The 22,246-nt window shown below is 44.7% G+C and overlaps 1 protein-coding gene across 6 annotated transcripts in view; it reads left to right on the top strand.

Moving 5' to 3' along the window:
* The window catches only part of PEX14 (peroxisomal biogenesis factor 14), a 144,990-nt gene that overhangs the window by 46,633 nt on the left and 76,111 nt on the right, over positions 1-22,246 (top strand). For 4 of the 6 annotated variants that reach the window (XM_089901567.1, XM_022598757.2, XM_089901576.1 and 1 more), the window contains one exon: positions 4,970-5,054. In XM_089901567.1, coding sequence (XP_089757693.1) covers positions 4,970-5,054 — 85 coding nt within the window. Of the gene's footprint in view, positions 1-4,371; positions 4,451-4,969; positions 5,055-22,246 lie in introns of all 6 variants that reach the window. The other 2 variants (XM_022598760.3, XM_089901588.1) reach the window with 1 other exon arrangement.

The following is a 22,246-nucleotide window of genomic DNA, read 5'->3' as shown; positions in this document are numbered from 1 at the left end:
TGGCTTTGGTCTAATGCTTGTTAACAGGATTCTGGGTATCTATCTACTTCAGAGTACGAGCGTAGGAACCTTTCACGGGCAATTTAATCTTCTCAGATGTGCACGTGTGGCGCTGCAGTGTTGGAATGGGGTTTTGGACCTGCGTGTTGGTCATTTTCTTTTGCCCTCTAGTTGTGATCTGTCTGGGTTAAAAAGGACCTGGCTTTGGTTGTTAGTGTCATTAATTTTTGAATATTTTTAGTATTTTAAAATGGCTAACGAATGCTCACATTTCTAGGAGATAGATGTGTATGTAGCACACAGGAGTGCCGGAACTGGTGACATTCCAAATGTGTGTCGCTGGAGACAATGCATCAGTTTTACGTGTCAGGTGCAAAGTGCCAAGGCTCCCTCCAACCCCAGGTTCGTTATTAGGCAAGCTCTGTTCTCCCGTCCCCCTTGTGCAGAAAATATAGTGTGCATTCTGGAGATTAGAGTGTGCAGGTCTTTTGTAGGAGAGTGGAAAACACCTAGGAAGCATCTCTTGAGCGAGGACTTTCAGGAACCTCGCTTCTTCTCACCAGGGATTACTTACCCTACACAACGCATTTAACAGCACATAGTTCATCGTAGATAGCCCCTGAGTATCCTGTATTCCATTGATTTATACAGTTACAAATCCGGGTCTCTCAAACACAGATCTCTCTCAATTGGCCAATCATCTTGGATCCAAAGGTGTTTTTCAACCTGAAGTCCCCTCCTTTTTTCTTGGGTTACTGGAAGTCACTCCAGTGTAACCACTGTAAAGGCAAGGATTTACTCCTCTTTGCACCTTGATTTATCTCTAGCTTTAAGTGATGAACGGTGAAAATTAGCAGATTTCCCTAAAATTGCGGAGTTGATGGTGACAGGGTTGTTTTATTTTGCTTTTTGAGGGAGGAAGGCAGAACAGAGGGTCACAGGAATAGGGGTGATGAGAAACTTTGCTTCTGTTTTCTTCTGAGTTCATCTTATTTATTTATTTATTTTGGCGGTACGTGGGCCTCTCACTGCTGTGGCCTCTCCTGTTGCGGAGCACAGGCTCCGGACTTGCAGGCTCAGCGGCCATGGCTCATGGGCCCAGCCGCTCCGCGGCATGTGGGATCTTCCCGGACCGGGGCACGAACCCGTGTCCCCTGCATCGGCAGGCGGACTCTCAACCACTGCGCCACCAGGGAAGCCCCGTCATCTTTATTTTTATGAAACCAGCTACTGGTAATTCACCGTGCACTCATTAAGAACTCTCTTAGTGCAAGAGAAGGGGAAAGGAAGGCCAATTCCATATTTATCACGGACTCAACAGCAAGTGGCTTCAACAACGGCATCAGGTGCTTTGCACCAGAGTTTTCCCTGGCTTGCTGCACTCCCACAATGTGTGCAATAAAGTTCCCGCTTCTGTTTTACATCTTTGACATTGAGGCGGAAGATTTGGCCTGAATTTGTGTAATTTAGTTGGGCACAAATATAAGCCATGACTAGTCACATTCATCTCCTAATTAGAAAATCAAACGATAGTACAGGACAGGCAGCAGGCACCCCATCATTTCACCCAACAAAAGCGTGTTGTGTGTGTTGGACCTCTGCAGAGGGAAGAGTCAGTTGAATCGCTTCATGAAGTTAATGAAAAGTGTCCAACAATAGTCGAGTGAAAGATGCAAACCGAGGGCACTGTCAGTTATCTAGAGTGTTCAAATTGTTGCAGTATGGGGAAAGGTTTTGGGAAATCTTTTACCGTCTGTGTGCGAGTCATAGGGCTTGTAAGATTCTACGTTGGACGGTCCCTTTTCCGCCCTATTGAAGTGCCAGGTCCTTACAAGGAGAGAGGAGAAGAGTAAAGAGTAGCAGAAGAAATAATTAGCGGAAGGAGAGGGGTTTTCGTATCTGGACATCTTTCTTATGAAGCACATTATGTTGAGGCTGTTGGTTTGGATGCTTCATATTTTTACATCTGGCATAGTGATATCGGTGCTGTTAAATATGTGATTCGCCTGTCGCCTGCTTTTTCTGACAAAGATCAAGAGGAATGTAAACAAGCCCCAAATATACTTTATGTAGGTGTTCGACAGTATTATTTTATATGGCTTGAAATTAGTGAATGGAAACTTTAAAAGAAATTGTTCATATTTTTGCAAGTTTGAAGTGTGCCGGGACTTTTTCAGATTCCCGTTAAAATAAACACGTCAATTTCACCTCCCTTCCAAATTCATTTATATTGCTTTTTTAAAAGGTGTTTTCTACTTTACCTGATGTTTAAATTGGATTCGCTCGTTTATGCTGTTCTTTGCTCTATCCCCCACGTTTTTCTTAAATGAATTACTAATGACAGAGCACTCCATCATTCCCTCTCTACAGCCACTTTAAGGAAAGCATGGTGATCTAAACCTTTTAACCTATTAAACATGATTTTTCCCAATTGAATCAGACCCACCACAGGTGTAATAACTAATCATTTAAACTACACCTGCTATTATGTATTTTTAAGCCATTATGCGTGTTGGATAGATGATAATTCATGTTTATTGCATTGTCCGATGGATCCGTTTTGCCTACACTAGGCTGATTAATGTATTTAAAGAAATAAGAGATGCAATTTTTTTAAAAAATTGATGGAATGCGCCAAGCACTGCATTGAGTGCACCATTAAACCCATCAGAACTTTGCTCTCTGACCAGAAATGCATATACCAAGGACTGTATTAAAAAAGCAAGGTGAAACCTGTGCATTTTAGTGGTGGGATTCTGTTATCTTTATCTGTCATGGAAAATTTTGGAAGGAGGAAGGAAAGGTTTACGCTTCTACTGGTGAATGTCAGGAGCTGTGCTGTCAGCATCTCTAGCTTAAGACCTGCTTGTCCACAGTTCCTCTGACACCTGGGACACGTACCAGGGCGTGTGGAGCCTGCCACATGATACAAATGCCGTCATCGTCTTGTGCATTGAAGGTGTACTTTTTCTCCAGGTGAAGAACAATTAACCCCGAGGCATCTGAGCTGTGCAGATTGGCCTTGACCCCGCGGGGCCTGGGGTGGTGTAACTGTGACTAGGCCTCTCCTCCTCTTGTTTTTCTCCTTCACCACTTCCCCTTCGCTCTTATCCCCTTTCCGTTTTCTTCCGCCTTCCTTTCTGTTCCATCTCCTCTGCTCGTCCATCTGCCTTCTTCTTCTTCTCCTCTCCCGTTCCCTCCTTCGCCCCACTCCCTTTCCTTTTTCTCTCTTCTGTCTTTCCCCGTTGCCATCTCTTCGTTAGAACGCATCCGTTTTGTTGATGTTTGTCAGATTTTTCTTGATTTCGGTGCAACCTGAGGAGATCTGGTCGAGGGGCTTGGGGGTGCGTATATAGTTTTGGGGTTCTAAAATCTTGAACATCGATTTTTCTCTAGTCCAGAACTGGTTGGTTGTCACTGCAGTTCATGATGGTGGGTAATACACTCGCAGTGTTGGACAGATGCTAACCAGTCTCAAGGAGCACTCGTGTGTCTTATCACTGACAGGCCCAAATCTGCCAGTCTGGGTACCTGAGTCCGTCCTTGAGGGAGAGGGTCTGAGGCAAGCCTCCCATGGAGGGATCCCAGGGAAAGTATATAAGAGAATTGCCCCGAAGTTCTTTCTTTCTGATTTATCCTATCTTTTGTTACCAGAGAGGTCTGTCTGGTCTCAAGATTAAATTCATATAAAATATGAAGAGGAGATTTGTAACTTGTGTTCCATTTATAGCCACAGTACTTTCTGTTTGAATCTCTGTTCAACTGCTGCCCTTAGTTTGAAGGATCTTAGAAAACTTCCTTATATTTGGCCCCTTAGAAATTTTTTCCTTCAACAACTTATGAGTGAACTGCAGGGCCTGTTGACTTTACCTGTACCTTGAGACTACATCATTCTTTTGGTTTTTTTTTTTTAATTCTTTTGGTTTTGATGAGATAAATAATGCCAGTCATTTACAATGGCCCCTTTCCTATCGGGGGGCAGGTTGGCATTTCCCACCCATTGGACTTAGTGTCCAGGGTGGAGAGCAGACAGGCGGCGTGCAAGCACACGCTTCGTGTGTGCTGAGCGATGTGAAGGTTAATACCATCAACAGTTTTCCTTCCATCCCCTACGTGGCTCATTCGTACGTAGGAAGATTTCATTAAATAATATCATTACCAGAGGTAGGTAGATAATCTGTCGGTCTGCCAGCTTGTAGCCATGAAACCCCAAACTTTATCCTTTGAGGGCTCTTCAGAATTCAGCTCCATTGCATAAGAGGGACCAGTGTGAGTGGCTCTGTGTGTTGTGTCTTACAGAAGCCTTCCCAGCCAGTGTACGCTCAGCGCTTTGCCAGTCTCTGTCTCTACATCATGGTCTCTTCCTTTCAGACGCTAGCAGCGTAGCTGGGGAAGCAGCCTGAACATTAGAAGACAGCGCAACTGTGTCTTCAGTTACATGGTGCACACTGTAAGCACTGAAGAATTTAAGAGAGTGGGGAGACCAGAGGTGACTTGCTTATTTAGGGAAGGCTTCGAGGAGTTAACACAGCCTGTGGAAGGGCTGTGCTGCTGCTGCTGTGTGTGTAATGTTTACACAGGTAGAGGCAGGAGAGGGAGGCCTTCTAGAAAAAGGGCATGGTGTGGGCACAGGTGTAGGGATGTGGATAAGCACGGCCAGGGGAGGGCTACCTGCTGAGGAGTGTGAAGAATCAGCTTGAACAGGGAGAACAGGAAGAGATTACTGCAGCTCTTAAAAGCTAGGCCGAGGGGATTAGATTTGATAGAACCAGATACAGGAAGCCAATGAAGGTAGGGAACCAACATAGTCTTTTATTTAAGCAGATTTTAAATGTGAGAAATAAGTGGTTAATTTGACCACAGTATTGTGCTTATTTCTATGGACCTGGGATAAACTTGTAGGATTTTTAATCTTGAAATGCAGACTACTGACGTTTACTTTTCTTCTCTGTTTTATCTCCCCTACCAGATTGCCACAGCAGTGAAGTTTCTACAGAATTCTCGGGTCCGCCATAGCCCACTTGCAACCAGGAGAGCATTCCTTAAGAAGAAAGGTACCGGTTCCCCATGGCCTTGCGCAGTGGCCTGCACAGAGGGGCTGGGGGCAGGGCGGATGGAAGCCGTAGTATTGATGAATGATCTCCTATAGCTGTCCCAATGTTGTACGGGGGGGGGGTGAGGGGAGCCCCCTGGTAAGGATGCAGCTTCTTTCCTTACAGTAGAGCAGAGGTGGTAGGATTCAAATAATTGTGAGCACCAGACGTAAGGCCAACAACTTAGCCCAGGACAGCCCGGCACAGGCTGCGTTCAGCAGCAGAAGAGGCCCATGGATAAGACTGGGGAGGACTCTTGCTTCCTGGTCTGTTCTTCTGATAATGACCCTGGCTGCAGAATGGCTGGCTTTAGGTTAGGAGGTCAGCTGCTTCAGTAAAGAATGAGGAAGAAAGAAATGAAGGACGAGGGAGATGAGATGACTACACAAGGTCAGGTTAAGGTCAAGCTTGGGGTCAGTCTGATGTATGGATTGAAGTGGTAAATTACTGGTTTTATGGTACTTCTGTAAGCAGGTATTAAATGGATTTTGACAAATTCAATATTGTCCGAAGCAGACAGAATCTATTTTGGTTTTATTGAAATTTAGGACATGTTTCTTTTTTTTGCGAAATATAAAAAAAACCCAAATCAAACAAAAAAAAGAAATCTGACTTTTCATCCTTTGAACGTTTAATTTTCTGGAAAGCTAGGAAGTTGTTTAAAGGCCCTTAAATACCATGAGGGAGGGAAGTGAGTTTTCTCCACCCCCACTGAACAAAACTCTTTTTCCTTAAGGAACTGGAATGTCGGCCTCTAAATTCTGGGTTTTGAGCTTTAAGTCATTAGTGGCTGGAATAGAAGACAGTGTGGTTTGGTGGTATTTCTTAGGTCTGCTCAACGGTATCCCACTGAAGTGATGCCACAGAACCTGGTCCCAGGGCTGCGCTCGCAGGGTTTGGGCAGAATCAGCCCAAGCATTTCATTCACAGGCAGCTGTTTAGAGGCAGCCTCAAGGCCGGTCCCTGTGACTGAGTTGATGATGAGGGGTGCTGGGCGCTTCCTGGCGGCGTGATGCTTGCCCCCATCAGTAGGAGATTAGGAGATTATTAAAATTTGGAGTGCGCTGGCTGGCCCCCTCTGCAGCCATCATGCCGTAAAAGAGTTTTTCCTTGAAATATGTGTACCTATGGGGAGTAATTAATCATAAAAGCTTAGGGATTTCAGCTCTCTCATCAAAGCATTGAAGCTGGGGAAAGCTGAGCCTAAAAGCTGTGCTGATTACCCGGGGTAACCTGAGACAAAATCTATGGTTGCCGAGAGATCCTTCGCCCCAGTATATTGTGCAATATTATAACTGCCTGATCTTCTCTTCCACTGACAATGACCAGTTATTCCTCATTTTCTCTCAAACGCAGCTGGGTTAGAATTTCATTTGCAGAAGGTATTTAGAGCAATTTAGAGACAAATGTCTCTGGTGTTTGCTCGGCACTTCCCCACTGCAGGCTTTGCTGAGCAGTTTGAATATCAGGAGCTCCATCTAATCTGTTTAATTTTAATAAATCCCTGACTGGGAGAGGGAGAGAAAAAAAGAAAGAGAGAGAAACTCTGGGCCAAATAATACTTCTTTTGACTTAGTTGGCTAATAATTACTGTAGTTATTATTTGTTGCTCCTTAAAAAAAACGCCAAGAAACAGCAATCAATTAATTCAACTAAGAGTGTTTACGCTGTGCTGAGAACAGAACAGACAAAATCCCTGCCCTCTCAGAGCTTCAGTTCTACCAGGAGAAGGCAGATGCAGCCAGTGCTGTGTGGGAATGGGTTGCACTTCTCAGTGGGGTGATTAGAAGGTGTCTCCTCGGGGAGGGTGACATGGGAGCGAAGACCTGAAGGAGATGGGTATTTGTTGGTACAGAGCGGGCAGAATTCCTTCCCAACCCTTAATGTGGTCTAGAGTTTTTAGAATTTTCGGCAGCAGGAAACTGGAGAGACATCCTACCTTTCTTCTTCTAAAGAGAGTTTACCCCACACTCAAACCTAGAGTCACTGGACTTAATCACCCATCTCCATTATCCTCTAAAACGCTGCTTCAGTCAGTAATCGTCGGCTTCCGAGTTGCATCCCGATAGGGTAAGTTCCAGCAGGACCTTTCCTGGGCAGAGGATTCCAAGGTTTGATTGGCATCTGGGGAAGAAGAGCCCTCTGTGGCTTTAAACTTCACTTTTCACATTTCCGGCAGTTCCTGGGGTCAGGCATACATGATCACGGAGCTTGGCACCATCGCTGATGGGTTGGGTTGAGGGAGGAGGGGCTGTTGTGAAGGAGCGCATCTGCCCTGTCCCTGACAGCAGTTGGGAAGGAAAGGGAGTTGGCTCACTGGTCTTTGGGGGTACGGAGCGTGTCTTGAGGGGAGGGACCAAGGTCCTGGCATCCTCCGGTCCTGTCTCCCCACAGGACCCGTTGCACTGGTGGGTTGGAGCACTGCCTTCGGGCGAGCTCACAGCTACTGTAGTCTCGGCTTTTCCTAGCGAATGCCACTTCGGGGAATTGCATTGGAGCACTGTCTTGAATTATAATCTCAACTTTCTTTCTTTCTTTCTTTCTTTTTAAATAAACATCTCTTTCCTGAAAAGGCAAATCCAATTTTGTTTTTCTTTTAATATTATTTAATATTTAATATAGAAATTGAGGCCCCTGTAGTGCATGTCAGTTCAGTGGAAAATGAGGGTTACTTTAGGCACATCAGCTGAGGTTGTTTTATTGTGAATCCGCAGCCCCGAGCAGGGGCCTCGTTCCCTCTGTTACTGACAGGTTAGATGTGTGCCCTCTGAGTCTGGGGCTGGGGAGGCCGGGGACAGTGGATGGGATAGGGTTGGAAGAGCATTGGTTTGCAAGGGTCTTTTGTGTTCGTGTTTTTTTGTTTTTGTTTCTTCGAGATCTCTTTTGGATGCTTTAAAGTCTGAACATGGAGTCATTAATGAGAACCATGACGTTATTAGAATCATTTATCATTTTCTTTGAAGCTTCTACTGCCAGTTTGTGTAATTTACAACATTTCTTTCTTTTATCGGGAATTTTTTGGATGCAAGAGCAAAGCAGCTGTTCACCTTCAGAGTATTAGAATAAGTGTTTTTGTTTTCCTTCCAACCGCTTGATTCTGCAGATGACATCAACTGCAGAGTCAACCACACATGAAGATAATTGGCCTGTGTGTGGGGTGTAAGCCCTCATAGAACTGGTCTATATATAGAAGCAGTTCTTGCCAGGCAGGGATCACATCTGGGGCTTTAAGCAGGCTGCGATCCAGGAGGTTGGAGTAACTTAAAAACAGCAGTAGGGTCAGTCCAGAAAGCTGGAGGCTTGGATATTGTTGTCAGTAGGCTTATGTTGACTTGACACCCTGTCTGACCACAGAATGCAGGAGGCAGTCTGCTTGCAGACACGTTTGGCAGGCTGGGTATAAGGCGGGTAGAAGCGATGCCTGTTCGTGTCGAGTAAAGAGGTAGATGAGGTGGGGAGAAGACAGAGTCGTCTGTTAGCCCCCTCTAATACATCTGTTGCCAAACAGGGTTCTAGAAAAAAGCTGAGCATCATCTGGTTTTTTGTGTAATTCAGCACCTGGGTGGTGCTGGCTGACCCTTTGGCTTATTGTGCCCTTCTCAAGTGTATAAGTAAAGGGCTGTATTCTCCCTCATCTAATAAATAGTCCGGGGTGGGGGGAGGGTGAAGGAAAAAGAAACAAATAAAACACACCACCATGCTTTCTTATTCTAAAAGGTGAAACAAGATCTTATCTTTCTTCTGTTCCTGGAAGCGGAACCCCCAGTAGCAAAACTGCCTCCTTGCTGGAAATGAGCTTGAGGAGGAAACCTGATGGTCTTCACCTTGGTAGTGGGGTGGAGGTGAAGGGCTTCTGTCACTGGAGTATTTGAAGGGGGAGTGAATTCTTACACAGATTTCAATTTAACTCTCTTTTATTACTTTTCTTTTTTATCATTTACCTCCATTTCATGAGGTAGTTTGCATGTCCTTGAATGGAATCTCGTTACCATGAAAGCTTTTTTAGCATTGATTTCATAACAGTCTTAATTTAATAGCTCCATCATTACTGAGTAGCTCTGGGAGTGGGGCCTTGGCTTTCCAGGTCACTGACCTTTTAATTACAAACCTTGTTCTGATGGCCAGGTTATCGACTGGACAGCTCCCAGCTTGTGCCCCCAGGATGAAAACGAAAATAACTGTGTTTCCTCCCCCATCTCCAGGAAAAAAAAATTGTAACCTCATGTGTTTCTAAAATTAATTTTCTCCTTCAGCTTTGCTTTATAATTAATTCTTTAATGTGTCTTAGTAAAGCCAGAGGATTTTTATAGCGCTGTTTTTTCTAGAGCTTGGGTCCAGCGGATAGCGGGGAGGGGGCGGGGAAGAGGGGCGAAGAGCTTGCCAGCCACCACCCCATGCTTGATCGGCGTTTCCTCGTCCTCAGAAACTCCTGTGGCTGAGCTGGAAAGAACAGTATTGGCTCTGTGAGGGGCTGTCGGGCCCTTCTGATTCTTTGTTAAAGAGATGTGGATTGTGGCATCAAGATGTGGATTCATTCCTGCATTTGCGGGAGTCATCGAGCCTTGTGTATCATGGACATTTTAAAGAGACGTTCCTGTTCTTTTCTTTGAGAAAAGAACAGGGTTGGACGAGTTTTCTTTACTGTGTCTTAGCTCTCTGCTAGTTTTGGGTGACTGGAGGGAACTGGGACCCTCCACGTGGGGTTTCTGCTCAGTTGGGAGCTTGGGTCGATCTAGGTTCTCCCTCACTGATGATGAAGAGGGAGAGAAAAAGGGGAGGACTGTGGCCTGTAAGTAGGACGACCATCGGTTCTGGTTTACCCAGGACTGTCCTGGTTTTAACACTGGAATTACTACGTCTTGGGCAGCCCCTGAGGGCATACAAGCCTTACTCAGGAGTGAGAGCTACCGAGAGAGACAAAGCAGGTGTTTTTGGAAGCCGGGGGAAGAAGTCCACTAGCAGTTGGTCCCCGAGAGTTCAGCCTGCCGTCGAGTGGCATCTTCCTCAAACGCTGCCCGCTCGCACTCCCCTGGCCCGGCCCAGCCCTGCCCTGCCCTGCCCTGATGTGGGTCTAGTGCAGGGGGTCTCTGGCGGGGAGGCCGTGCCCTGCAGGCGAGGGAGGGCTGCCGGAGCCGACGCAGAAAGGGCTGTGTGTGGCAGCCGCACGCGTTCCCGAGGATGATTGAGCATCTCCATCCATCTGTTGTGAACGGAAGTCTTCCTTCCCTGCCAGTCTTGCATCTGCATATCCGTCACCTGCTGTTCTGGACCAGCCTATTCATCACACTGACTGGTGTTCCCCCCATCAATTTTCCTGCTCCCCTTGTTATCCAAACTTGTCTTAATTCCACAGATTTTTCTCAGCATCCAGGATGAGAGCTAGAGCAGCCAGACTAGCTGAACATCGTGGCTTCCCCATTCAGAGGGGGAGCTGGTAGCACGTGCTCCCTGCCAGACGGCTGAGTCAAGTGGGTTTCTGCACTTCACCCTGCGATGAGGGGACAGTAGCACTGAGGAGCTTGGAGGGGGAATCAGCTCTTTTAGATTTACTGAGTTGTTTTGAGATTTTTCTCTGAAAATGAAGAATGGCTCTTCCTTTCTTAGCTTGTGTGCCTGGAACAATATTACAAAGAAGAGCAAAGCGACACCGTCATGTACAGTAGTATCATTTTTAAAGGTTTTTTTTTTTTTTGAAAAGGTAAGATATGTACATGGTTTCAAAAATTCAAACAGCGAAGAAGAATAGACAGTGAAGAAGTCTTCCTGTCATCTCTCGCTCCTGTCGCCCCCACCATCCTCTGTCTCAGAGGATGCTGCTATGAACAGTTTTTGTGTATCATTCCAAAGATCTATCCATATAAAAGCACGTTAATATTTATTAACATAAACACCTTTTAAATACAGTGGTAGCATATTTCACACTTTAGCTTATGCTTGCATTGTATCTTGGCACTCATTCCACATTAATACATACAGATTTGCTTCATTCTTATCAGTGGCTGTGTAGTATTCCATTGTCTTCCTGTATCATAATTAATGTTTGAGTCAGTCCCAAGTTAGTGGACATTTAGGTTGATTCCTGTCTTTTGTTGTTTCAAACAGTGCCTCAGTGAATATTCTTGAATATGCATTTTCTTAAAATTTCAGGAGATCATGTCCCCCCACCAAGAAAATAAAACTGTTTTCTAATATAAACATGACTATAGGTAGACAGAAATTAATAAGAGAAAAAAACCAGTGTAACAAATTATTATTAACACTTAGCACAGATTTGGATTCTGAGGGGACATTCTGGTCACTGGTTACATGAAAAATGCTTTCTTTCTAGAAGAATCCTTTTTTAATCCCATTTTTTGAAGGGATATGGGCTCATAAATTTAATTTTTGATTCAAAATAAACATTCAAATAAATGGAAAGCTTCAGAAACTTGAAAGTTAGTACCTGTTTTCAAATGAAGTACAGTTCATCAGTATCCATGGGGGATTGGTTCCAGGACCTCCAGGGATATCAAAATCCAAGGATACTCAAGTCTCTCATATAAAATAACATAGTATTTGCATATACCCTACACACATCCTCCCATATACTTTAAATCATCTCTAATTTTACTTATAATACCCAATACAATGTAAATGATGTAGTTGCCTGTGTTCAGCAAATTCAAGTTTTGCTTTTTGGAACTTCCTGGAATTTTTTTCTCGAATACTTTTCACCCATGGTTGGTTGAATCTGTGGATGTGAAACTGGATATGGAGGGCTGACTGTCGTCTCTCAGTATCCAAGCAGGGATTGGTTCCAGGACCCGCCAGGGATACCAGAATCCATGGAAGCTCAAGTCCTGTAGTCTGCCCTCTGTATCCAGGTTCAGCATCCATGGATTCAGCCCTCCTCAGGTTGTGTAGTACTGTAGTATGTATTGACAAAAATACGCATGTAAGTAGACTTGCGCAGTTCAAACCCGTGTTGTTCAAGGGTCCACTGTATGGCTTAGTTTTCTTTTGTCGTAGTTGGATGTGTGTGGGTCCTGGGCCATAGGTTAGGTGGTCAGCCTTTATTCAGTACCTGGTGTGTGCAGAGTACTATTTATTACATTAGGGCTTCATGAAAGGAAAATGAGGTACTTGTTTTACAGACGAGAAGCTCCTTGGGAGGTGGGAATGGATGCTGAGTGCTTATCAACCCTATCTATGTCTGTCCATGAAACATAGCAGTACCTCAGAAGTCAGCAAAATCTGATGAGGGAGCCACGGAGTATAAAGCTTGGTAGGACTGTGAGCTCCTCAAGGGCGGTGACCACGTCTCACCCTCCTGGCATCCTCAGCAGCGACACAGCAGCCTGGGTCAGGGGCTCATGAACGAGGGTTGAGTGACTGGGTGATGAGAGTTAGAAGACACTGGGGAAAGTTTCAAAAGGATGTCAGTTTTCCCTAAGTCTACAGTTTGTTTATTTGTTCAATCCTACATACCTGTAAAATGGTTTCAGAATTGCTATCCCATAGGCCTTTACCCAATACTCTAGTGTTTATATAAACAGTGTTTATATGCAGTTCTTTTGTCTTTAGTCTTATTGAATCCAGTGAAAACACTGTTCTTTCAAAGTTACTTAGGTCAGCAGGGCTCAGTTTTGACCTAGACATTGAGGGAGGCAGTGGGTGTAGATGGTCGGAGAGGAGCGGGAAGGGCATCATTAGCGAGGGGAGGCTTATGCAGAGACACGTGTGCAGTTGGCTGGGTTGGCCCATGGGGTCCTCGAAAAAGAAGAGAACCGAGGTTGGTGAGATGGGCAGTGAGCAAGGAGCCAGTGTTAGAACTCAATATTATAAATAATAGTTGAGAACACTTTCTGAACCGGTTGAAACTCTGTGAAACTCTATTTGAGGACATTACTCTGGGCTCTGTACTTAAACTGAATTGGCCTGCCGATAATAAGACCAGCCACAAGGAAGGTCCTGCCAAGTCCTTTGTTAGGTGTGGAGAGTAGCAGTAGAAATGGAAATAGAAATGACAACATATTTATGTAGAGAACTTTGTGGTTTACAAAACACATATATTAGTTAATGTCTTCTTCACTGTAAACTTCTCCGTGATTATAGGCAGGTTAATAGATATTTGTTGAATGAATGACTACATGATTTAAATCTCCCATTTTACAGATGAGGAAACTGAGGCACAGAAAGGTTAAGTAGTGCAAATTAATGGCAGAAATAGAACTAGGATCAAGTCGTCTGACTAGAGTTCTTTGAACTATACAATCTGCTTTCTGGAAAGGAAGGACAGAACCACAGACATGGTAGAAAAAAAGAGTAAGCCATGCTCAGTAGTAGATGGGATGTGTGAGGTGAGGAGATGGGACTGAAGGTGACCCTCAGGGTTGTTACATTGTGTTAAGAGGCTTTATTGATGTGTAACTGACATACAATAAACTATACATATTTAATTTGTACAATTAAAAAAACTTGACCTATGTATATGTACCTGTGAAACCATTGTTGTAATCAAGAAAATGAACACACTGGGACTTCCCTGGCGGTCCAGTGGTTAAGACTTCGTGCTTCCACTGCAGGGGGTGCGGGTTCGATCCCTGGTCAGAGATCTAAGATCTTGCATGCCATGCGGTGTGGCAAAAAAAAAAAAAAAAAAGGACATACTGATCACCCCCCAGATGTTTCCTCATGCCCCTTTGTTCTCTTCTTCCCCCCACCCCCCATAACCCTGGTTCCCAGGCGAACACTGATCTGCTTTCTCTCACTGTAGACTAGCTTGCATTTTCTAGAACTTTATATAAATGGACTTGTGTGGTATGTATCCCTTTTTTGGTCTGGCTTTTTTTGTTTTTACTCAGCATGATTATTTTGAGATTCATCCATGTTATTACATGTGTTAGTGGTTCATTACTTTTTCTTGCTGAGTAGTATCCCCTTGTTTGGGTATCCTACAGTTTGTCCATTCACCTGTTGATGGACGTTTGAGTTGCTTCCAGGTTTTGGCTATTAAAAGTTAAACCTGCGGGCTTCCCTGGTGGCACAGTGGTTGAGAGTCCGCCTGCCGATGCAGGGGACACGGGTTTGTGCCCCGGTCCGGGAAGATCCCACATGCTGCAGAGCGGCTGGGCCCGTGAGCCATGGCCGCTGGGCCTGCGCGTCCGGAGCCTGTGCTCTGCAACGGGAGAGGCCACAACAGAGGCCTGTGTACCGCAAAAAAAAAAAAAAAAAAAAAAAAAAAAGGTAAACTTGTTGGTATCATAAAAATTCATGCAACAGGAACCTCTGGAGTTCTGGGCAGAGGGGAATTTAATGTAAGAAGTTAGGCATTTACTCCCTTATGAAAGGGCCGGAGGAGCGGACACAAGGCCACGCCTCCAGGAGTGACTTCCAGAACACTGAAGGACTAACTTGCTGGGAAAGCTGCTCCCTCTGCTCGGCCAGGAAAGTAGGGAATTAGGAGGCTACCACTTGGAACTTTTGAGTTCAAGAGCACACCCTTTTTGCTGTGTTCCAGAGATCAGGAAGTCACTGCTGCCACCACTGCAGTCATTGTGTCCTGACATCCGTAAAAACAGCGACAGGACTTTGGAATATGAACTTAGCTTCTACCTCTGACAGAATTGCCTCTTGACCCTCATGAACGAAGCTGGAGGCTAGAGATTGGACACTGTAGTAGGAAACCTTGGTGTTTCCAGTATTTGCTTGACAATGTCTTGGTGTTTGCAACCTCAAATGCAGCGCGTACAGGTCTTTTGCCTCATTTCCACTTTCTGAGTCACCTGTGAGTGCACCTAATTCCCAGCCAGAGTTCTAGTAGCCGAGGAGTCTGGGAAGTGTTGCTGTTAGTGTTCCAGCCTCTGGTATCAGAAGTCCCACTAGAAAGAGGTGGGAGTGGATGCTGAGTGCTATCAGAGGAATCCATAGGAGAAAAAAGATTCACAAATGCAACATAATTGCCCCCAAACAGGGTACCAGCACATTTATATCACAAGCCTCTTTCATACTGAAGGCTTAACTTGGTATTTTTCAAGCCGTTTCGATAACAGCCTACAAAATGAGGGAAGCATTCATTTTGCTGCAAACGATGTTAACAGAAAGAGTCAGCCAAAAGAGAGTTCGTGTTTTCAGTCTGGAAGCAGGTGGCAGTGGTTTACGTGTAAATATAAAGTATTTCATTCACCACAGAGCAAACTGTGTATATATAGGAGGAAAGGATACTTTTTTAGTTAACTGTTTTTGTTGTTCTCAAGAAGAGCTGGGCCTTTAATTGTTAAGAAAAGCAGTAGTGATGTATCTCCAGTCTGTTCCAGAGATAAATATTGATGTGTTCTGTATCACCACTGGCCTTCTGAGATGATTTTAAGAATACTTATCCCTCCTTTCTGGCCTCACTTGGGGATGCAAGTTCTTCTAATGAGATTTGTCTGCTAAGGGTAGGCAAGGGAGTTTTCACCAGAGGGACTACGTGAGACGTGGGTCTGTTGGAGCTGCTGGAAAATGTTGGAAGTAGGGAGGGACTTGTGAAACTTAGCATGAGGTAGGACTTAAGGCCATCTACTGAAAAATATTTTATGTTGATTGGACTATAATTAGAAGGATTTTTAATTAACTCTGGATAGTAGTCATTCACTAATCCATTGTTATATTTACATTTTTGAGTCTATGCCTTATAAAAATAAATTTATCTGCTGCTGCTGCTGTGTGTGTATTAGAGTATGTGATTTGTGGAGCATAAGTTAGCGTGCTTTTATTTTATTTTTATTTATTTGTTATTATTTTTTGTGTGTGGTGCACGGGCCTCTCACTGTTGTGGCCTCTCCCGTTGCGGAGCACAGGCTCCGGACGCGCAGGCTCAGCGGCCATGGCTCACGGGCCCAGCCGCTCCACGGCATGTGGGATCTTCCCGGACCGGGGCACGAACCCATGTCCCCTGCATCAGCAGGTGGACTCTCAACCACTGTGTCACCAGGGAAGCCCAGCGTGCTTTTATTTTAAATGTACTTTTCATTGTAGACTTGGCTGGGTTGGTCAGTCAACAGCTTTATGTTCTTTCCATTTTTGAAGTAGAGGCAACTCACTAAAGGTCTTCAGTAAGTAGAGTGATGGGGCTCTCGTTCTCTCTCTCTCTCTCTTTTTACAGACACATGCACACACACACCAGCTTATATTTAAATTGCGCTAAGAACTGAATGACTGTACTGATTTTTCCATTCCAACTTTAAACAGACCTGTGTTTGGTTTCTAAAACATTCTGGTAGGAGCTGGTCTTCTCAGATCTCACCCCTTTCATCAGTCAGAAGACTTGGGAATGCTCTAGTCTCTTACTGTTAATTATTCTTTTTAGATTTAAAGCCCTTTAAAGTAATCTTTCTGTAGTTAGATTGTTGAGTAGATTGTCTTCAGCAGTATGGTGGTCTTTAAATTTTGTGTAGATTTTCAGTTTGTTAAATGATTGCAAAGGCTTTCATTCATAAAGTTGAAGTTTTCCTTATCATGGCATTTCAGGGGAAAAAAATCATGACCCCCGGTGATAAATTAAATATCACAACCACATAAATGTCATCTTTTTAGTGAAACCTACAGTGCCTAGGAATGGGACTCTCTTGCACTCTGTTTTTGGCTTCAAGCTGGATCTGTACTCTTAACCAACAAGAAAAGTATTTTGCCACCAACAGTGGTGAACCTGTGAAGCTGAAGAACAAAGCCATACCCTCTTCTGCTTTGTGAGTCACAAACAGAATTGTCAATTAAATTATTCTAATTGCAAATTTTGGGGTCTTGGCCGAAAGAACACAGGTTGAGTTTGAAGAAGAGGCAGTTTAAAATATCAGTTTAACTTTTACAAACGGAGCTAATTTGTACAGAATGTAATTGGAAGAGAGTAAATACGGAGTTTCATGATGACCTCTTTTGAGTTCATTTCTGGTATTTACTTATTTTTTTTTCAAAGGCTGTCCTTTACGCAGCCCTGGAAAGAGGAGACTAAGTACTAAAATAGAAATAACAGAAAATAGCACTGTTCTCTGGAAGCCCGTAATACCTGATTTTGAAAGAGTTTTACCATTCATTCGTTCATCCATCCAAGTATTTATTGAGTGCATATTTTTTTTACTGTGCTGGTCCTGGGACTGAAACTATAATGGTAAATAAAACAGCATTCTGGGGTAGAGACAGACTCCCCCAGAAATGTGAAATGTGCAAAATTGCTACAAGTAAGCAAGGTGCTAGGACAGAGAATATTGGGAGCCAGTATTCTTTGAGCCAGCTCAAAGACGCCAAGGAAGGAAAGGAGGTTGACTTGATCTAGGAACCCATGCTGGGACTGTAGTTGTGAGTGAAAAGAAGAGGGACCCCTCAGCAGCTTCCATCTGGAGATGCCATTGGAAAAAAAAAGGTTCTGTTGGAGTTTCATATCCCCCGATCTGGAATCTTTTGTATCATCAGTTACCAAGTTCAGCTGTATTTACCATGCATTCCTAGTCTGCTGTCTGCTGAGCGCTGTGCTAAGTGCAGTTGGGACACAAGTGGCCCGTATGCCCTCAGAGAGCTTGGTGATGAGACAGTAGGAACGACTTAGTAATAGTCACTGTAATTTATAAGCAAGCCTGAGATGATAGACACAGACTGTATAATAACCACCAGCGTATGTATTCTGCTTTATAATTTAAAAGCATTCTCACATGCATTTGCTCATTTAATCTCCACAGTAACCAAGTTATTTCCTCAAAAAATGTGCATGTGAGCATGGAGATTTACGGAAGTCCACCATATTTGAGGAACGGGTCTCTGTCATCACCGAGTCATTGAATTTCAATGCACCGTCTGCTCATGTGGACCAGGGTGCTCTCCCTGAAGAATCATATTATTAAAAATGAAATTATTTTGCCTATGCCATTTCATAGACATTTCTATTATCAGGAATAGAAGATGAATTTAATTTTAGTTTTATTTAGTTCTGGAGGTTTTCTTCTTGCTGCCTTCCACAAGGGCACAACCCAGAGAGTCCATCCCGATGTTTGGGAAGAGGAAGGCCTGGGCTTGCGGAGGACGGTTCTGTTAGAGAATGCCGTTGACTCTGGTGTTCTGTACAGAGCCTTTTATCAGGACAGGAAAGGGTAAATAGGGCTATCTCTGCAACGGCGGAGAGGTCGAATGGTTACATTACACAATCTTCTAGAGCATCTTGCAGCAAATACATGGGTTATATTAAAAATTGCAATCATATCATTTTTATAGTAAATTGCTGACCTTATGCAGTAGAATCAGCTTTATTGAATTTCGCCAAAAATGCGTTTATAATTCTGCCATACACACGTGATATTCATGTCCTTGCTGTCCATGTGGAAATGTCCCTTTATACGATGTTAACCAGATTAAATCGACTGTCTCCTGAGCTGCCGAGCCTCACCTTTAAGATCCACTCTCAGGAGTCGGACCTCCACGGAGCAGCGCTCACCTCCCTCAGTTCGGATGTCAGCGCACAGAACGCTGGAGTCTGGCACATTAGGAAGCCTTGCCCCAGTGGCACAGGTTTGGCCTTGAGATTATTTCCAGGTGGTTTCAGGGCAGTTAATGTATATCGTGTATGCTGAATGCTCACAAGGACTTACCATAATTACCGTTTGTTTTGAGGGAATGGTAGGTATTTGTTTAAAAGGATTTCATGCTGAACCAAGAGTATACAGGTACAGTTAGTTCTCAGCTATTCACTTGTGAATATTCATTGCAAAAGTTTAATCTTAAACCAGTTTTCCTTTAATTCTCTGTAGCTCTGCTCCCTCTCTAACCAGTGTGGGATCACGAGGCAAACTAATTTTAATGTTAGTCTAACAGAAGCACAATCAGGAAGTTGTAGTGCATATTTAAAGTGAAACGTCAGAGTTTTTAAGTTATCTGCTTTTTAGAATCATTTGCTTTGAGTTTATCTCTCCTTTTCATATATCTATTATCTACATACCTATACATGTGTTTGTATAAATTGCTGGTTCCCAGACAATTTTGCATACAGAGGCAATATGATACGGTGGAAAAATCATCCATCCATCCATCCATTTACTGACCATTTATTAAATGTACATTTTCTTCACGTCCCAACATTTATGCTAACACTGAAATTACAAAAATAAGGTTTAACATCAGAAGTCTAGTGAGATTCCATGGTATGCAAACAAGTGTAGGGTGGGTGATAAAATGTTACAGGTGCTGTGATAGGTATTGGTATAGAGGCCCAGAAGAGGGAGTGATCAGTTTCGTGGTGGGTGAGGAGGACCAGCAGGGAAGCGTTGAAAAATGAGGAGGGCACCCTTATAGGAGTCCAGGAGGATTAGTAGTCTTTAGGGTTTGGGGAGTGGTGGTGGCTTTAATCCATGCCAGGGTGGGATGGGAACGTAATCTCCAAGGAAGAAGTGATCCGGAGAATCAGGAAGCAGGCTGGTAAGTTGGAGAGGTAGGCAAGGGTCAGAACTTACATGTGTTAACGCAAGGGTTTGGATTTTATTGTGTGGACAGCAGGGAAGCCATTGAAGAGTTTTGTGTGGCATAGTAATGGATCCTATTTGTGTTTCAGGAAGCTTGCTCTTCGGGTAGGGTGGGCAGTTAGGAGTTCACTGCAAGAATCCAGGTGAGAAGGGCAGTTGTGAGGATGGAGAAGATGATGAATTAGGGAGAGTGAGGAAGTAGAATCTGCAGGAATTGGTGGCTGAATAGAATCAAGGAATGAAGGAGAGGGAGGAATCCGGGCCTGGCGAGCTGGCCTGGAGGAGAGCAAGTGAAAGAGTGGGAAGAGTACTGGGCCCAGAGTCAGATGGCGTGAGGGAAGGAGGCCTGGAAGGGAAGTCCTGTAGACCCCTGTGACGTGGCCAGGGATTCTGCGGCTGGAGCACCACAGTCAGTCTGTGCCACTGTCATCGTCAAGCTATGCCATGTAGGTCCCCTGGCTCTCAGAGTTGCTTCCACAGGGTGACTGGTAGGCTTACTCCCTCCCCATAGACATTAAGTGGTTTCACTGAAATCTGAGACTCTCTAAAGAAAGAGGAGATGGCATTTGTGAAGCAAGTGTTATTTTATCTGGAAATGGCTTCTCGGTAAGAAGCCTGTCACTGCTTCCTGGTGAAACCTGCCTCTCCTGCCAAGAAGAGGGTCCCACTGAATTGGACCATGGTCATCGTGGGCTGCTGCTCCCACTTGCCCCTGAAAACATCCTCCTGAAAGCCCCTTCTCCCCCCTGTCACCTACTCCTTATTTGCTCTTCTCTGAGTTTGTCCATTTCTGTCATGTACTTGTATGTATTCCCTCTGATCTTTTCGTTCGTGACAGGTGGCTTTGCTGATGTGGCCTCCAGGGGCTCCCCGCACACTGGATGACATGGTGGTTACAATGACCTGACCCTGCAGGCGCCTTGGTTTTCTGGTAGCAGGTGGCCTTCTTGGTACCTTAACTCTCACAGATCGATGAGTCAGAGGGGTAAAAAGGTGTGGAGTTAAGGCAGAGAGCCCAGCGGTCAGAAGCTCCAACAGGAGAGAGGGTGAAAAAGATCTGGTTAGTACATGAAACGACTTCCTGGGAGATGATACTAATTTCCAAGTCACCTGTAAGAGGGGTGGAGAAGAGCGTTTTGCTTCTTCAGGCTCCTCCTCTGGCGCCGGTCCAGCTCTCCTATAGGGCTGTCAGGCACTGTAGCTGGAGAAGTCTTCCTTCCCAAGGGCTGCGGCCTTAGACGCCCTTGCAGCTCCATCCGGTTCCATGCCCGGGGCCAAAGTCTATTTGTGTTGACACTGAATTGTGATCTGCAGTTTCGAAAAGCATATAGGTTGTATACTTTTAAGTATATCTGAAAGCAGATTTCTTCTCTGTAGGCGCCTTGCTCATTTGTCTAGCCTTTCCACGGAAAACAGCCTCCTTGCTTGATTTGGGGCTGCTTTAAAGCACATGCTGAGCATCTCTGGGCCTCACCCCTCCCGCCTCCTCATTAAAACCACCTGCAGGACTGACTGCCTCCCCCAGCAACTTACACCAGCCCTACCTCGTCTCTCATTGACCATTTCTGGCTGAGACCCTCGCTATAGCAGTTCACTTTGGTGGCTTTCGCCTCTTCCTTCTGCCTTTTTTAAAATTATCATTAAAAACTTTAAATAAATATTAAATTTAAAAAATGTAAAATGAATGGTTTGGACCTTTGGTATTGTTATCCATTCACCTCTGGTAGAGTCTTCAAGACATTGACCTAAAGAGCCTTCCTCCTTCTTCCTTCCCTATGTACATAGTGGGGAGAAGGATAGGGAAAATGACAGAGAAAAACATGTTAAAAATGATTTTCAGTGTAAAACAAGACAGGGAAAAAAATCAATCTTTAAGGAAACCCAAAAAAAGCACCTCTCATTACAGTAATTAAACGGCAGCATTTAACCTATCAGAATATGCTGTATGTGTGAGACAAGCCAGGGAGCTGTGTGTTTGAAATTAGAGCTCTAATCCTCAGGGAAGAGAATAGTTAACTAGTTTGTTTTCGAGGTGCGAGAGCAGAGCTGGGAAGGTGTGAGTGTGTGCCTGTGTGTGTGTGTACCTGTGCGTGTGTGTGTGTGCGTGTGCTTGTGCTCGTGCTCGTGTGGGTGCAGGGCTGGGGCTGTGTTTACGGGAATACCCTGGAGGTTGATATTTATCAGCACGTGTGTGCTCTCAAGAAGCACACAAGCTGCTGTTGCCCGTTCATTAGGTTTTCAGAAGAGCCCGGCGTCACCTGTGGCTGGGCATTGCATCAGAATAGTAGAACTTGCTTCATTCTGGCCCTCTGGGACTCACAGGAACAGATTTGAGAGACAGGATGAGACAGACGGAGAAAGAGAGACACAGGAATTAGGGGAAGGAAGAAAGCGGAATAATTTTCGAGAGTGCACGGCACAGACTCCCCAGGACAAAGCATTACAGCTTGTTGGGCTGGCACTTGGGAAGGGTGGACATTTCGCAGAGCACTGGGCAAAAGGGATGGCTCACAGGCAACCTTCTCCATACAGGGGTCCCCTGCCAGTGTTCACTGCTGTTGGCAGGGTCCCTTTTGTGCCGTCAGGCAGTGTTGGGGTTTATGTGAATGACAGAGATTGGCACTGTGTCCTGTCTGCCCGCTTTAGTGGCTTAACCTCTGTCTTTCTGTACCCCTGGCTGGAGTTTGGGGC

This window comes from Delphinapterus leucas, chromosome 1, assembly GCF_059928025.1.
Source record: "Delphinapterus leucas isolate spDelLeu-1000000601 "Yukka" chromosome 1, BTC_Dleu_Yukka2, whole genome shotgun sequence".
Classification (NCBI taxonomy): domain Eukaryota; kingdom Metazoa; phylum Chordata; class Mammalia; order Artiodactyla; family Monodontidae; genus Delphinapterus; species Delphinapterus leucas.
The sequence above is the reverse complement of the archived record's forward strand: the minus strand, read 5'-3'. Positions and strand labels throughout refer to the sequence as shown.